The sequence below is a fragment of the Staurois parvus genome, unplaced genomic scaffold, assembly GCF_062004578.1.
Source record: "Staurois parvus isolate SC_StPar_1 unplaced genomic scaffold, SC_StPar_1.0 ptg000169l, whole genome shotgun sequence".
Taxonomy (NCBI): domain Eukaryota; kingdom Metazoa; phylum Chordata; class Amphibia; order Anura; family Ranidae; genus Staurois; species Staurois parvus.
In genome coordinates this window covers 2,122,433-2,140,103 of record NW_028317965.1, presented here as the reverse complement: position 1 = coordinate 2,140,103, position 17,671 = coordinate 2,122,433, and the positions used below count along the sequence as shown (strand labels likewise).

The following is a 17,671-nucleotide window of genomic DNA, read 5'->3' as shown; positions in this document are numbered from 1 at the left end:
AGAAGACATGGTCAAAAAAAAACCCCACAATGATGCGCACATATTGCAAACACATTGTTAAATTAGTAACACCATACCGTCACGAGGCTTCCTATTAATCTTCCTGAATGCAGGTTTATAGAAGCAGCTTTTAATATGTTAATGATGTTTAGCTGATTACTATTTGCAATCCAGAACTGCATAAATAATGGATTAAAACTGGAAGCCAACTCAGCCAATGCAGCTCCAGTGCGATGTAAGCTTTCCCGGACAAATACATAATGAGATTATTACCAACAATGTGATAATTGCAGTGATAAAATAAATGGCGGTTTTACCAATCTGTTAGGAGCTGATAATTCATTAATTCCAAATTACTTAAATATTACTCTGCATTTTATTTTATTCCACATAATGCAACTAATTACTGGACATCAAAAACACATTTAGAGCCAAATTCCAGACCTACCGTTACAGAAGTGATTTGGTTTGGAAGCCAGGTGAATCTGTGAATTTCAATCTTTTTTTTTTTAATTCTTTTAAATGTATTCATAATGATTTGTCTGATCTTCAGAGAATTATGCAATTCAGAAATCATGGTTTCCTGGAGTTTTAAATTGTGTGATTCTCAGATTTGGCAGATCTTCATAGGTGTATTAAAGATTTAGGTTGGTGTCAGTCCCCTGCCGGACAACACAGCCAGGTCTGTGACTTCCCTACAGACTACACTGCAGTCAGCAATACTGGTTGGCCTAGGATGTGCCACAGCCTGTGATTGGACAGTGAAGGAATAGCAGAGAAAATCAGCAGGTCTCTCTCTCTTCCTCCAATCAGAAGCCTCCCATTGTTAAACTGACAACACTGTGCAATGCATTGGAGCTTGATTGCCTAACCCTGATACCTCTCCTAGTCTTAATCTGGCTGTGTTATGGGGGAATTACAGGAGGCAAATATTAGGAGATATTTATGTTGTTTGTGTGTAAAAATACATATAAATGCTCAATACATAATTGGATTAATGCGGTTTTTCATATATTTGAATGGAGTAAAATATTTTTAAACCCAGTTTTCTAGCTCATCAAATTGCTCACAATAAAATTATCATTCCCCAGTAAACTATTTGTTAAAATTCTTACCACAGTACTTGAAATCAGGACTGTGGATAAGGGGGTACCATCGGTCCTCCTGTATGGGGCCCAAGACAGCAGGGGTAGCCCAGGCAGCTAGGGGTACCACCGGTCCTCCTGTATGGGGACCAAGACAGCAGGGGCAGCCCAGGCAGCTAGGGGTACCACCAGTCCTCCTGTCCGGGGCCCAAGACAGCAGGGGCAGCCCAGGCAGCTAGGGGTACCACCGGTCCTCCTGTACGGGGACCAAGACAGCAGGGGGAGCCCAGGCAGCTAGGGGTACCACCGGTCCTCCTGTCCGGGGCCCAAGACACCAGGGGGAGCCCAGGCAGCTGGGGGTACCACCGGTCCTCCTGTACGGGGCCCAAGACAGCAGGGGGAGCCCAGGCAGCTAGGGGTACCACCGGTCCTCCAGTCCGGGGCCCAAGACAGCAGGGGGAGCCCAGGCAGCTGGGTGAATGGGATGTGGGCAGGGAGGATGATTGGCACGGCAGGGGTGCAATTACTGGAACCAATCCCCTGTATGGCTCTCTCTGCAGCAGCTGAAAGCTGGCTTCTCCACGACCAGGCCATTGTTTGCTATATGGCACTGCGTTACTTTAGCTAACAATCGCGCAGTTATGCAACACTGTACACAAATTCAATTTATACCTTGTTTTCACACAAATGGAGCTTTCTTTTGGTGGTATTTGATGAAACATTTGGGTTTTTAATTTTTTGTGCTTTAAACGGAAAAAAACTATTGAAAATTTGTTTAAAAATATATTATTTTTTACTTTTTTGCAATAAAACATATCCAATGAAAAAATGAAATTAAATGTCTTCATAAATTTAGGCCAAAATGTATTCTGCTACATTTCTTATGAAAAAAAAAAAATCCCAATCAGTATATACTGCTTAGTTTGCGTGACAGTTATAGAGTCTACAAATGACAGTATATATGCTGGAATTTTTTTTCTTTAAAACTACTAATGGCGCCTATAGGCGACTTATAGCGGGACTGTGATAATACAGCAAGCAATCTGACACTAACATTACCAGTGACACTAATGCAGCGATCAGTGCTAATAATATGCACTGACACTACTAATGGCACTGGGCAGGAAGGGGTTACTCTCTGGGGCAATCAAAGGGTTAACTGTGTGCCTAGCAAGTATTATCTGTACGCTGTTTTTACTTGGGGTGTGACAGTTTTTATTCTCTGCTTTCCAGGGAGACAAAACACAGATCTTTCTCCTGTCATCCGCCCTGCTGATCGGCGGGTCCCAGACTCATGTGCGCTTCCTTTCTGGAAATAAACAATCGCCTGTATATACATGATTCTGCACAGCCAGCCAACACTGTAGCAGTAAAACTACCGTGCGCGGCCAGCAAGCAGTTAAGAAATAAAGAAGCTGCATATTTATTAAGGGATTCAATTTCCTGCTAAAACTGCTTAAAATTTAGGGTTTCACATCACTTTAAGAATGAAAGGAAAACTCACTTTTTTCTTTATTTTATTTATGTATTTTACAAAAATGGTCTATCATACATGGATCCCTTTGTCATTTCAGTCTGCAGCCAATTCAGATATTCTAAAGGGCCATGTCAGACATGCAATTTTTTCAAAACTATCTTTTTTTTTTTTTGCGGTTTCAGCCAGCACTGTAGCAGTGAAACTACCGTGCGCGGTCGGCAAGCAGTTAAAAGATAAAGAAGCTGCATGCTCATTAAGGGATTCAATTGCCTGCTAAAATTGCTTAAAAATTGAGGATTTAACATCACTTTAAGAATTAAAGAAAAACTCACTATTTGTTTTTTTTAACCATTTGACGCCCGGCCTATGGCCAAATGGCGTCCCCAAAAATGCATTACCTTTCTGGGAGGCCGCCATATGGTGTCCTCCAGCACATGCGCAGTTCGCGCACTTGCAGAGCTGCGCAGCGGCATGATCTGTCACCGGCTGTGTACCTCGGACACAGCCGATGACAGATCTGAGTACCGACCCCGTTGCCGGTACCATGTGACCTGCTGTGACCAATCACAGCAGGTCACATGACAGTTGTATACAATGGATGGCTTCATTCATGCCATCCATTGTATACTAGTGTCTAGCTGTGAATGGTCACAGCTAATCACATGCACATGTCATGTGATTAGCTGTGGCCAAATCACAGCTAAGCACAAAAAAAAAAAAAACCAGAATGAATCGATGTCATTCAGGTAAATGCTTGCTTATAGCAAAGTAATTCTTTGCTATAAGCAAATTGTGTAAAAAAAAAAAAATATATATTGATCACTTCCCCAAAGTAGTACAATGTTACTATGGTAACATTGTACTACTTTGGACATAGTGAAATATGAAAAAAAATCTTAACAAAAAGAAAATAAATTTAATAAAAAATTTAAAATAAAAAAAAATTTAAAAAAAAAAATATTTTTTTTTTTTCACACTGTCACCAGTCAGTGTCCCTGATCACCGCCATGCCAGTTATATGATGATGCTGTACTGCACTGGTGACAGTATGTAAAAACAAATAGTGAAAATAATTTGTTTTATTCTTTCATTTTCCGAAAAATTATGACAAAAAAAATACAACTTCAAAAAACTCGCCATGCCTCTTACTGTCTACTCTGCAAAAAGGGGTCATTTGGGGATATCTGTACTGTTCTGACATTCTTGGACCTCAAGAAATTAGATTGGCTGTCAGTACTTCAGGACTGATCAATATTCAGATCTATACCATAGTTTGTGAACTCTATAACTTTCCTACAAACTAAAAAATACATCCTAATTTGGGTTATTTTCACCAAAGACATGTAGCAGAATACATCTCGGCCTAAATTTATGAAGAACAATTATTTATTTGCAAACGTTTATAACAGAAACAAAGAAAAACGTGGGTTTTTTTCAAAATTTTCGGTCTTTTTTGTTAATTTAGCAAAAAATAAAAACCCCAGCGATGATTAAATACCACCAAAAGAAAGCTCTAGTTGTGTGAAGAAAATTATAAAATTTTAGTTTGGGTACAATATTGTATGACCGCGCAATTGTCATTCAAAGTGTGAGAGCGCTGAAACCTGAAAAATGGCCTGGGCAGGAAGGTGTAAAATTACACGGTATTGAATTGGTTAATGAACTCATTTATTTTAATGCATTTTACAAAAATGGCCTATCAAACATGGATCCTTTTGTGAGTTCAGTCTACAGCCAATTCAGATATTCTAAAGGACCATGTCAGACAAGGCAGTGTATTCAAAAACCATCATTTTTTTTTTTCTTTTTTTTTTCTTTTAAGTGATTTCGTACTAGGAGACCATAGTTAATTTTTATGGAATTGGTAACTTATGAATTTTACAGTGATATGTGGCTTGGGTACTGAGCCGTTGAGTTCATGCAGTGGTACATGTCGGCGAGAAGCTTTGATCTCACCTTTATGGGCTAACTACAAATTGCCGAGGAACAAGGATCTGTAGCAGCAAACATAAGGTTGTGGCACAAGTTTAATCTGTAGCTGCGAAAGATTGCTTGTTAGTGACAAATCACCATTGACTGTAATGATTGCATAGATAGTTACAAATCACTGGTAATTTCTGGCATTTGTGATCTCTAGCAATGGGAAGTCACTGCTATAAAATAAAATAACCTATCTGACATGGCCCTAAAATGGTTAAGAATGTGAAATTGCTTTCCTTGCTACCATGGCAACGTTTCTGTGCACAGAACATCCCAGAATTTCCATAGACCTACATGTGTGACCAGGGGCGGATTGACAACTCATGGGGTCCCCGGGGCAATAGGGGATCATGGGGCCCCTGTGTCCTTGCCCAAACTCAAAAAAGTCTATGACAAAGGTACCAGGGGCATCTCATGGGGCCCCCTACTGACCCCGGGCCCTCAGGCAGTGCCCGAGTTTCCAAATGGTCAGTCCGCCCCTCTGTGTGACACATTTTGCCTGTACCTGTATGGTTATTCTCTCTCATTGGGTCCCAAGCCCAACTCCAGAGAAGCCATGGTTTCCATTCATTTACATACACTGCACTGATTATTGCTAAAAAGTCTGGAACAGTTGTATGCAGTTTGGTATAAATAACTATAATATTGAAAATAAATGCAGCTCTAATTTACAAAAAGAACCCAAAAATGTATGTTCAGAAATATAACAATATTTTTCATGCAAAAGAGTCCAGATAATAGCTAGAATTCACAAACACACAGTGCCAGAGAAAATAAAAGTGCTTGCAAAGGAGAGTTCTTCCACCTTCCACACACATAGCCTCTTACCAGAACAGCATGACCACCAGGGGCAGACTGACCATTTGGAAACTCGGGCACTGCCCGAGGGCCCGGGGTCAGTAGGGGGCCCCATGAGATGCCCCTAGTACCTTTTTCATAGGCTTTTTTGAGTTTGGGCAAGGACACAGGGGCCCCATGATCCCCTATTGCCCGGGGGCCCCATGAGTTGTCAGTCCGCCCCTGATGACCACCAAAGCAAGTAGTCAAAAGTGCGTAAGATACATAGGGAGGTCTCCATAGAATCACTTCACTGGTCACTTTCCACTGCAGTATGCTCCTCAGTATGGATATTTATTAAAATACCAAGACAGGGGACACTCTCATTGCACATGTAGAAGGAAGAGCAAAACCGCTTCATTGCATAGTACTTTAAAATCATAACCTTTAATGAAAGTATTGCACCTACACACAATAAATGAAGTTGAGCCTTGGGAACACAAGTGTTTCTAACCAACGAGATGGCTGTGATCCATAACGCAATGACGTCATGCGCCATAGCTCCACCAAACATTTTTCTTCATTAAAAGATGTTGTCAGGGGTGTGGCCATCGACGTGCTGTACATCGCGTATTAAATAGCCCCCAAGCGGAAACGCCATCACAGGAGTTAAGTTCGCTCCAGTTGCCGAAAACGGTAACTCTACTTAAGGTTTTATTTCCGGTACGTAGAGTTGTGATTACTTCATGATGTGATTATTTCTTCCTGTTACTGGAGCGCAGTTGTTTGATTTCAACGTCCGGTGATTGGACCGCAGGCACTGGGTTACCATTGCCGGAGATTGGAGCGCACTTAATCCCTGTGACGGCGTTTCCGCTTGTGGGCTATTGAATATGCAATATATGATGATGGCCACGCCCCTAACATCTTTTAATGATGAAATGTATTGGGTGGAGCTACAACGCATGATGTCATCGTGTTACAGATCACGGCCATCTTGTCTGTTAGAAACTTTTGTGTTCCCAAGGCTGAATTAAATTTATTTGTGTATAAGTGCAATACTTTCATTAAAAGCTTATGATTTTAAAGTATCCTGTGCTGAGCATTTTCATTGAGGTGTTTACTGGGGTGATAGCGGTGATAAAAATGTTATCTTTATTTTCATTTTTAATGATGAAATGACAGTATAAAATCATATGGTGTCTCTTCATAAAAAAATTATTCTAGCGCCTATAGTGGCCACTGAGGGTTGTTAGGAAAATTAAATTGGGAACATGATTATTCACTGAAGGACAACTGCGCCATAAAAATAGATTTTTTTTTTTCTTCCCGTTGCTTTTATAAATAGTCCCCACAAAGATTAAATGAGATTAAAACGGTTCATTTTTTTTTCTAAGGTTGAATTCCCCTCTATACAATTTTGGAAACCTGACAAGCCAATGTGATATGACTCCGCGGAAGCTAGCCAACGACACCAGGTAGGTATTAAAAAGCCATCATAATTTTAAAGAGTAACTATACCAATACCGATTTTCAAACTGAATCACATATTGGTTTCTTTTATGTCTTTGGGCTCCAATGGCGAATGGTACATTACAAGGCCAAATAGTGGTGTCACTCTTTCCATCTGGAAAAAGTGTAATAGCTTATTACCAACTTTATTTGTGTAGGTGTGTACAAAGGGTTCTTTCATACAAAATGGGCTTTTAACACCCCTGGCCGAGGTACACATGCTACAGCCATAGCAAAAATGATACCCATCACGTTCGGTGGGCAGTACCAATGCCAAAGCATTCAAGTGAATGGGGCCACACTGCAACTACCCTACAAACATGTGCAATGTGTGGGCTCTTCAGATAACATATCACCTCCCAGCCACCTACCAACCTCTCTCTCTTCAAAGCGATCCACCGTGGATCTTAGAGGGGCAGCAAGAACACCACCGTAAATGAATCCTGCAGAAGCAGAACCACATAACCCAATACCGCCAAAAGTAAGTGGACACCTATCACAATTACTGAGTTTAGGCGTTTCCACTGAAGGGTCCTGGTAATCCTGCATCATATAAAGACATTTTAGACAATTGTGCACTTTCAAGCTTGTGGTGGTTTGAGGAAGGTCCAAAATCTTTTGGGAAACCTTCCAATAATAGAAAAAGCTGTTCTAGCCACAAAGGGTGGTCCACTCCATATTAATATCCCTTTTTTGGAATGGAATGTCCAACAAGCTCATTAGAGTGTGATGGTCAGGTGTCTACAAACCTTTAGCTATATAGTGCACGCTGCTAGTAGACTTGAATATCAGGACATTATCAGTTTACACACACAGCTGAATAAGACAGGGGAGGGACACGCCCCCGCCTAAAGGGCAGAGACAGTACTGGGCTTGCTTATATTAGGGCTCGTTCACACTTGGCTGTTTTGCCAACGCTTGCCAAACGCCCCTATAGCATTTGGCAAGCGTTGGTCCGGCGTTTGCGGAGCGTTTTTTAACGCTCGGCAAATGCTTGGCAAACGCCGCGTGCGCGGTTTAGCGGTGGTTGCTAGGCGTTTGCCGAGCGTTAATAACGCCCCACAAACGCCTATAATGCAGTTTGAGTGGTGTTACCGCTCCGCAAACGCCCTGCCTAAAGGGCAGAGACAGTGCTGGGCTTGCTTATATTACACACAAGCTGAGTAAGACAGGAGAGGGACCCCCCCCCCCCCCCCCCGCCTAAAGGGCAGAGACAGTACTGGGCTTATTAGACCCAGAGAAATATTAAATTGAGGCAGTCACTATAGTAAAAAACAGGCATAATAAAGGACTAAATAATTACCTATCCCACTGCTAACGCCACTAGAAAGGTACTCCAGTCTACAGAAGCAGTCAACAAGGGCAGAGGCAGTGCTGGGCTTTCTTATTAGACCCAGAGATATCTTAAAGTGACACGGTCGCTATAAATTCAAAACAGGCATACTTGCAAAAGAAGAGACTGAATAATTGCCTATCCTGCTGCCCATGCCACCAGAAAAACACTCCATTCAAGAGAAATCCACCACTGAAATCTACAGGGAAACCAAATCTTCCAGGACTGTTGATCTCCCGGAAGGGTTTTGGTTTTGCAGCGGACTTCAACAAAGGATGTGTTTGAAGGGAGTGCCATTCTGATGGCATGGCCTGATGGAAAATAATCACAAGGTCACTTTAGTAAATAATGCCATTAAACAGAATGCAAAACATTTTCGAAAAATACATTAAATTAAAAATTGTGTTATAGAATGTTAAGACAACTACAGTCATACATTTTAATTATGCTGCAAGAATTTGCAGTGCTACATTCTAGATTGTTGATGATATTTATTTATTTTATTTCAGGTACTTATATAGCGCCGTGAATTTACGCAGCTCTTTACATATATATTATACATTCACATAGCCCCTAACCCTCAAGGGGTGTACAATCTAAGGTCCCTAACTCACATTCATACATACACATACTAGGGCCAATTTAGACAGGAGCCAATTAACCTACCAGCATATCTTTGGAGTATAATTGATATAATATAATTTGATATAATTCATTATTTTAACTAAACTTCACAGAGTGTACCCTTTCTTGCAGCATTGACCCAGCCCCAGACTATGAATATCTGTGTCATCCTAGAACACTGAGATGCACTCCAGAGCCAGACGCATTCAACCCTTGTGAAGACATCATGGGATATGACTTTCTTCGAGTACTGATCTGGTTCATTAGTATACTTGCCATCGCAGGCAATGCTGTGGTTCTGTTTGTCCTTCTGACAAGCCATTACAAACTTACGGTTCCCCGGTTCCTCATGTGCAACCTGTCCTTTGCGGACTTCTGCATGGGAATTTACTTACTTCTGATTGCAGCAGTGGACTCCAAGACCAAAAATCAGTATTATAACCATGCTATTGACTGGCAAACAGGCAGCGGATGCAGTGCGGCAGGATTCTTCACTGTGTTTTCCAGTGAGTTGTCTGTCTATACATTGACTGTGATCACCCTGGAAAGATGGCACACCATAACCTATGCAATGCAACTGGACCGAAAGCTGCGGCTGCGCCACGCCATCCTGATTATGCTGGGGGGCTGGATTTTTTCTTTGCTGATCGCCCTTTTACCACTCGTTGGGGTCAGCAATTACATCAAGGTCAGCATTTGCTTACCGATGGATATAGAAACACCCCTTTCTCAAGCATATATTATACTCATTTTGGTGCTCAACGTCTTGGCCTTTATCATCATTTGTGCCTGTTACATCAAAATTTACATCGCTGTGCAAAATCCAGAGCTAACGCCAACCAATAAAGACACAAAAATAGCCAAAAAGATGGCAGTGCTCATCTTCACGGATTTTACATGCATGGCACCCATATCGTTCTTTGCTATTTCTGCAGCCTTCAAAGTTCCACTTATAACTGTGACTAATTCCAAAATTTTGTTAGTTTTGTTTTACCCTGTGAACTCCTGTGCAAACCCATTTCTATATGCTATTTTCACCAAGGCCTTTCGAAGGGATTTCTTTCTGCTGATGAGTAAGTTTGGATGTTGCAAGGCTCAGGCGGAACTCTACAGGGTCAACAACTTTACTGCCTACACCTCAAACTGTAAAACGGACAGCCTGTACACTGGACCAAAGAAGCCTTCCCGGGCTGATGTTCATCTTACGACGTTTGACTGCCAATACTTGAATGTAAACGACAAACCAGCATGTATAGGCATTTAAAAACGTTGACTTGTTTGTCACATTTAAAGCTGCACATGGTATTCCTCACAGAGGACTCATTGTAAATATGTAAATCCAGTGGATGTATATATGAAGCGGTTACAAAACTTCTGTTTTAATTGTATTTTTTTTTTGTATGAATTATTTGAAAAAGACCAGACAGCTGATGAATGGAAAATGCTATGACAAAAAAAAAAAAAAAAAAAACACATTCAACAACTAGGGTCCATTCACACTTACACATTCCTTTGTAGTGCTTCAACACATGTGTTAACAAACATTATGGCGTGTGTTAAAGCAAAACTAAACTTTCTTAATCAACATTAACTGTTTTTAATACTTATGCTGCTGGCATTGGTAAATAGATAGGAAGGTATATTATATTTACTTATTTTAAACTTTTTTTTTTGTTACATTTTTTCAGAAACCCTGGTTTCTGGCCTAGACCAAGAGTCTTCATGGTGTAGCACCCTCCTAGAGAGAAAACAGGTGGCGCACACACCTAGTGCATTATCCAAGGTTTATTGTAGGAGTGAAAGAATAATAAAAACGTACTCACAGACGAAGCATGTATCTAAAAAGCATAGAAAAATGACAATGGCCACAACTGCAGGCAAGGTGTTCTCACTGTCAGTGCGGTCAAATGGCTGACGCGTTTCGGGGACGAATCCCTTTCCTCAGAGCTGATGACCAGCCTCTGATGCAGATGTATGATGAATGGAAAGTAGGAGCCTTGCTGCTGTTGATGCTCCTACTTTCCATTCATCATACATCTGCATCAGAGGCTGGTCATCAGCTCTAAGGAAAGGTCAAAATATCAAAAAATATATTTTGATTTTTACACAGATAATGAGTATGTGTTGAGTGTTGATGCACCACAATTTTATGTAATAGTTGTTTTATTTTATATTCTTATAAGTTTATTGCACAGGGAGAATATCACATTTTGGCTCACGAGTAATATTCATTTTATTAGCTCTGAGGAAAGGGCTTCGTCCCCGAAACGCGTCAGCCATTTGACCGCACTGACAGTGAGAACACCTTGCCTGCCGTTGTGGCCATCGTCATTTTTCTATGCTTTTTAGATACATGCTTCGTCTGTGAGTATGTTTTTATTATTCTTTCACTCCTACAATAAACCTTGGATAATGCACTAGGTGTGTGCGCCACCTGTTTTCTCTCTATCCAGTGGCTGATTTTCCCGTCTGAGGAGGGATGCACCCCTGAAGCATTTCCTTTGGTTGTCGCTGTCCTGGTACCCTTGGCTTCCCTTTTGGCTGTGCATATCCTGAGACGCTGGAGAGTACATACGATATCCGGTTCGGTTGTAGCACCCTCCTAGCACAGGATGCCAGGTATATTTATTTGTTGGCTCCTTCTGTAATCAAGGGAGCCTGGTCTGCTCAGGGTGATCAAAGACTGAGAATTTGATTGCTTTCCCCTGCCTCTGGAAGAAGCTCCCAGAAATTAGGACAGGAAAGTCAAAACAACCAGTCTGAATATTTATCAGGTTCCAGCCAATCCCTGGAGAAGTGTGTCTAGAAGGGGGCTGGAATGGTGATATTCTGAAAAACTGGAGAGCAAGGTTCCTTTTCCTCAGGATGGTTAACCGCTTACTCTCCTGAAGATTTATCCCCCTTCTTGGCCAGGCCATTTTTTGCATTACGACGCTGCGTTACTTTGACAAGTGTGCAGTCATGCAACGCTGCACCCAAATTAAATTTGTGTCCTCTTTTTCGGGGGTATTTGATCACCTGTGCATTTTTAATATTTTGCACTATAAAAAGAAAATGACCGACAATTTTGAGAAAAAAAAACAATATTGTTTACTTTTTGCTATTAAACATGTCCAGTAAAAAAATTTAAAAAATCAAATTTCATCATAAACTTATGGCAAAATGTATTCTTCTCCATGTCTTTGCTAAAAAAAAATCCCAATACGTGTAAATAATTTGGTTTACGTGAAAGTTATAGCATTTAAAAATGGCGTATAGATACTGGGATTTTTTTTTTCTACTAGTAATGGCGGTGATCAGCGACTTTTAGCAGGACTGCGGCAGACATTCTGACACTGGGGGGGAACTGACTTGGTGTCACTGACATCCCCAGTGACACAAATACAGTGATCAGTGCTAAAAAAAAAAAAAAGCTCTGACACTGTATTAATGGCACTGAGCATAAAGGGGTTAATATGAGGGGCGATCAAAGGGTTAACCATGTGTAGGGAGTGTTTTACTAGGAGGGCCGTGTTTGTGTGTGTCACTGTAATCAAACTGCTTTGGATGGCTGTGCTGAGCACAGCCATCCGGAGCAGTGTGCCCAAGCTGACAGGGAGGAAGACTGCTAGTAAACAAAACAGTCTTCCTCCCCGTCAGAGATGCTTAGTAATCACCGTGCGCCGGTGGGTGAGAGCCACGGCCGCGAATGGTGGCATGGGTAGGGTGGGCGCGTGGATCATACGCACCCCCCTACCCAGAAATGCATAATCACATATATATATATACACATGATTTTGCGCACCCGTGCCGCCCTGTAGCAGTATTTCTGCTATAGGGCAGAGAGGAAACAGTTAAAAGAGCCAGTGAAGTTGCGCTCATAGACTGTACAGCTGTTCTGGAGGCCTCAACAGTGTCACAGCTGAGGGCCTTGATGGGCTTTGCTAGAAGCTGTTTGCAGGGACCTGGTCTGGAGAGGTACCATCCAACTCACTGGACCAAGTCCGAAGGAAGCTGAAAGGTGGCAGCTGTCCTGGGGACAGGGGCGGACTGACCATTTGGAAACTCGGGCACTGCCCGAGGGCCCGCGGTCAGTAGGGGGCTCCATGAGATGCCTCTGGTACCTTTTTCATAGGCTTTTTTGAGTTTGGGCAAGGACACAGGGGCCCCATGATCCCCTATTGCCCGGGGGCCCCATGAGTTGTCAGTCCTCCCCTGCCTGGGGATTTGTGAGTAATGACCCTAAACTAATCCCTGTGACTGTGTAGTGTTCTAGAAACTGCACTGGATACCAGCAGTTATGGATCAGTGCAAGGTAACCCGATGTCAAAAAGACTCGCCCCATGGTCTTCAGCTGTGAGACCTTAAACTGTTTATTACCCATTAGCACAGAAGAAGAAGATTGCACTAACCCCCTCTCTCCTGTTCCTCAAGCAGTAAATTGCAAAAAAAGGCTTCAATAAGTCAGTCTAGGGCTGTCTGAGTGTATGGACTGGAGCTTGGGTAATTGGCAGCTTCAGATAATAACCACCAGCCCCTACAACACTACAATGAGCTTTTTATTTCATAAGAAGGAGGTAAGAAGTGGCTTTATGAGCTAAGCACATCCTCCTGCCTGCATTCCTGAACTAAAGGCAGATGGATTCCAAGGAGTAAATGCCACATGAATTATTCGCCCTTACTCAAGATGGCCACAGCTAGAAATGCTAGGGGGTGATTTCTCAACAAAATAAAGCATTGAGACATAGATGGATGGATAGGTGAGTTTGCGCTGAATATTAAAAATAAGTGAAATCACGTTTTCATTTTGTGGTGCTCAGATACAGTTTAGTTCTGCTTTAACATGTTCTATTAAGACAGCTCAATCTTTATAGCGCTACACCTGAATTTCATTGTATGATTTGCGATTGCATAACGACAATACATTGTTTGAATCCTTGAATGAATGAGCTGCCTATGCACTACAAGCAATGAAAAACACCTTTTTTAAGATGCAGCACACCGTAATGCATGTCATATGTGTTGTGGTGCCCTGCTGTACCTTGGGCTCTACTGTACAATTGGGGTCCCATTCACAATGAATGGGGTCCATTGGGGTCCCATTCACAATGAATGACACCACAACAAACCATACATGGAACAGGGGTATTGACATATGTTGTGGTAAGCCATGCGTTTTAGCACTTGTTACTGCAATGCACAAAACATAAATGACCCTAAAAGCCAGAATCACCAAGTCTTATGAAAGCACTGTAAGAAACAAATGTCTAGTAAGATAATGTAATTAGCGTCATGGTCACCGATCTCCAAAATTGAGAAAAGAGCACCCTGAAAAAAAAAAAATATGTACATACATACGTACTTACCTCTCCTGATGGTCACGCAGGCAAACACCACTCTACTAAGGAAGAACCATCTCTAGAAAGCGGTCGGTCAACCAAAACTTTTTGAGGAGTGCCAATGTACTGTGCTCCATGCGGCACTCAGTGGGTTCTTCTGTTGACCTCCATGTCACTACAGTACACAGTAAAGACAAGAGGTTGGCGGAAGGTACCAGTGAACATTTTGGGGGATATAGTGAGCCTGATAAACGAAGCTGATTGTTGCACGTCCCACCTTATTTTGGCACATGTACTCAGGGCATATATTTTATTTGATGCATAGTAGAGTGTGTAACCGTCTTGTGCCATCATCTTCTTGGAGCAGAACTTGAAAAATGCTACTGGGCCAAATAATGATAGTCTCATTTTCTTTATCACTATATATTTGATGTAGATTGTAAGGCTTTTTGCGAAAAGTCACACTTGGGATTTTTTTGGGAAACTACTTGTGCGAAAAGTTGTTTTTTGTTGTTTTTTTTTTTTTTTTTTTTTTTTAATTGCCACACTAGTCGTATCTTTCATTTCAAACATCTAAATAAAGCAGGTTTCTGTGTGTCAAATATTTAGCGACCAACCATAGGTTATCTGACCCAGTAAATCACACTCACAGATTTCGGGAGACTATTACTCATCAACAAAGTAATGTTGACAACAAAGTAATATTTATTTTATTCTTTACAAAAAGAGTTGCTCTATTTTAATTTGCAGATCAGCCTCAGGGGTGCTTTAAAGCAGTATTGGGCCTCATGCATGCTGGGCATTTTAAAAATGTTGGTTGCGTTAGCTGTATAAATTCACATTAAAAGCGCAAGTTTTTATGCTTTTTTCTAACGTTTTTGCATTAGCGTTTAGCCACGTTAGTGTTTTTTTAGCATTTTTTAGCCCCCCAAAAAATTTTGCCTCAAAAAACGCTCACACCAGCGTTTTTGATTGTTTTTACAGCTAAAAAAAAACACCTCTTCAAACCCACTAGTTCTAGGGTTCTTTTCCAGACAGAAAATACCCCTGCCAAAAAACTCTGATTAAAGACTACATGCATTGGCATCAGGGGCGGACTGACAACTCATGGGGCCCCCGGGCAATAGGGGATCATGGGGCCCCTGTGTCCTTGCCCAAACGCAAAAAAAGCCTATGAAAAAGGTACCGGGGCATCTCATGGGGCCCCATACTGACCCCGGGCCCTCGGGCACTGCCCGAGTTTCCAAATGGTCAGTCCGCCCCTGATTGGCATATAGGATAACATGCTGAGGAGTTTACTGGCTGTAGGAAAAAAAAAAAAACACCAAAAACAGCAGCTTTAACCACCTCCCGTCCGGCTGTTGTATATAAATGGCTGGACGGTGGCAGTGCAAGGTCGGGTGGCCGTTTATAAATGACCTCCCCGCCCCCTGCTTGTGCGCGCTCCCAGGGAGTGCACAGCACCGCAATCCGGTGCTCGCTGTGTCCTCCTGACACAGTGAAACACCGATCATCAGACGGGACCTCTGTACGAGGTCCCGATCATGTGATCACTGATTGGCCAATCAGTGATCACATGCAAAGTAGTAAGCAAGATGTCACTTCTGACATCATTGCTTACTACCTGTGAAATCTGTGAATGATCACAGAGGTCACATGGTACATGGCTATTCACAAGAGCCTTGTACCATGTGACAAGCTGTGACCAATCACAGCTCACTCAGTAGTTCTCAATGGCTGCAAGAATGCAGACAGAGAGAAAGACAAATAATTTTTTTTACATCCTGTATGGGTGACCATGGTGACACTGTACTGCTAGGGTGACAGTATGTAAAACAAAAAAAAAACAAAAACAAATATAAAGCAAAAAAAAAAAAAATGTTTAAAAATTATAATTTTTGGTTATAAACTAATTTGGCTTTTTTTTTTTTTTTTTACTAAAAAGATAACGGAATAAAGTTTAGCCAAGATTTATGATGAAATATTATTTATTTGCAAAATTGTATAAGAAAAACATTTTTTTCCAAATTTTTGGACTATTTCATTTACATAGCAAAAAAAAATAAAAATCCTAGCGGTGAATAAATACCACCAAAATAAAGCGTGATCTGTCTGAATAAAATGGTAATAAATTAATATGGGTACAGTGTTGCATGACCGCGCAATTGTCATTCAAAGTGTGATAGCGCTGAAAGCTGAAAATTGCCCTGGACAGGAAGGGGGTAAAAGTGTCCGGACAGGAAGTGGTTAAAAACACCCAGTGTTCATGGGGCCTTAGAAGCCAAAAGCAAACATTTATTATATTGCGGCTTACCAGTTCTTAGATGTGATAGTAGTTTTATTTTTTTAGGCTCTCTTTCTTCTATTTTCAACTGGTGATCCAGCCAGCAAGTCTATTGTGTTTCAAAAGCACAATCTCTCCAGCAGAAAGTATCAGTTTATATGGATGAGACAAACCATTTAACACCGACATAGATGATAAAGATCAACTTTTATTTACTAATGTAAAACTTTTATCCAAAAAGGAAAACAAACTGATTATAAGGCCTCATGCACACAGGGCATTTTTGCAGCCACTTTCAGGGGTGTCAGGCATTTTCTTTTTACTGCTTCCAAATGGCGCTCCATGTTATCCTATGTGTCTATGCATATAGACTTTTAGAAGCTTTTAGTAGCAGTAGCGTTTACCAGCAGAAAAAAAAAAAAGGCGTGCAAGAGCAGCAGCGTTTTGGCAGAAGAAATGCTTGACACGTCGTAATGTTAGGTGTGTTTAGCGCTTAACCACTTCCCGTCCGGCCCATGTACATAAACGGCTGGACGGGAGCAGTGCCGAAACGGGTCACCATTTATAAATGGCCCCCACATTCCCTGCCTGTGTGCCCTCCCTGGGAGCACGCTGCACCACGATCCGGGAACACCGACTGCTGTACTGGACCTCTGTGTGAGGTCCCGATCATGTGATCAGTGACTGGCCAATCAGTAATCACATGAATAGTAGTAAACAAGATTACATCATTGATTACATGTGAAATCTGTGAATGATCACAGAGCCGGGGGCGGACTGACCATTTAGAAACTCGGGCACTGCCCGAGGGCCTGGGGTCAGTAAGGGGCCCCATGAGATGCCCCTGGTACCTTTTTCACAGCCTTTTTTGAGTTTGGGCAAGGACACAGGGGCCCCATGATCCCCTATTGCCCGGGGGCACCATGAGTTGTCAGTCCGCCCCTGTCACAGAGGTCACATGGTACAAGGCTATTCACAACAGTCTTGTACCATGTGACAAGTTGTGACCAATCACAGCTCTCACAGTATTTCTCAATGGCTGCAAGATTGCAACCAGAGAGAAGGAGAAATGATTGCTTTCATAGCCTTTATGGGTGTAAAAAATAGAAAATCTTCATCACCCCCCACAAGTAGTACACTGTCACTATGGTGACACTGTACTGCTAGGGCGACAGTATGTTAAAAAAGAAAAAAAATTAGAAAAAATATAATTTTTTGTTAAACTAATTTGGGGTTTTTTTTTTTACTAAAAATATAGATGAATACATTTTGGCCAAGATT

At 41.7% G+C, this 17,671-nt stretch overlaps 1 protein-coding gene across 2 annotated transcripts in view; it reads left to right on the top strand.

The window, feature by feature from the left end:
- LHCGR (luteinizing hormone/choriogonadotropin receptor) overlaps positions 1–10,159 on the top strand; it is a 209,596-nt gene extending 199,437 nt beyond the window's left edge. For both annotated transcript variants that reach the window (XM_089676442.1, XM_089676441.1), the window contains 2 exons: positions 6,717–6,797; positions 8,921–10,159. In XM_089676442.1, the coding sequence (XP_089532568.1) occupies positions 6,717–6,797; positions 8,921–10,052 (1,213 nt within the window). In that variant the 3' untranslated portion in view covers positions 10,053–10,159. The remainder of the gene's footprint in view (positions 1–6,716; positions 6,798–8,920) is intronic.
- Positions 10,160–17,671: the final 7,512 nt, after the last annotated feature.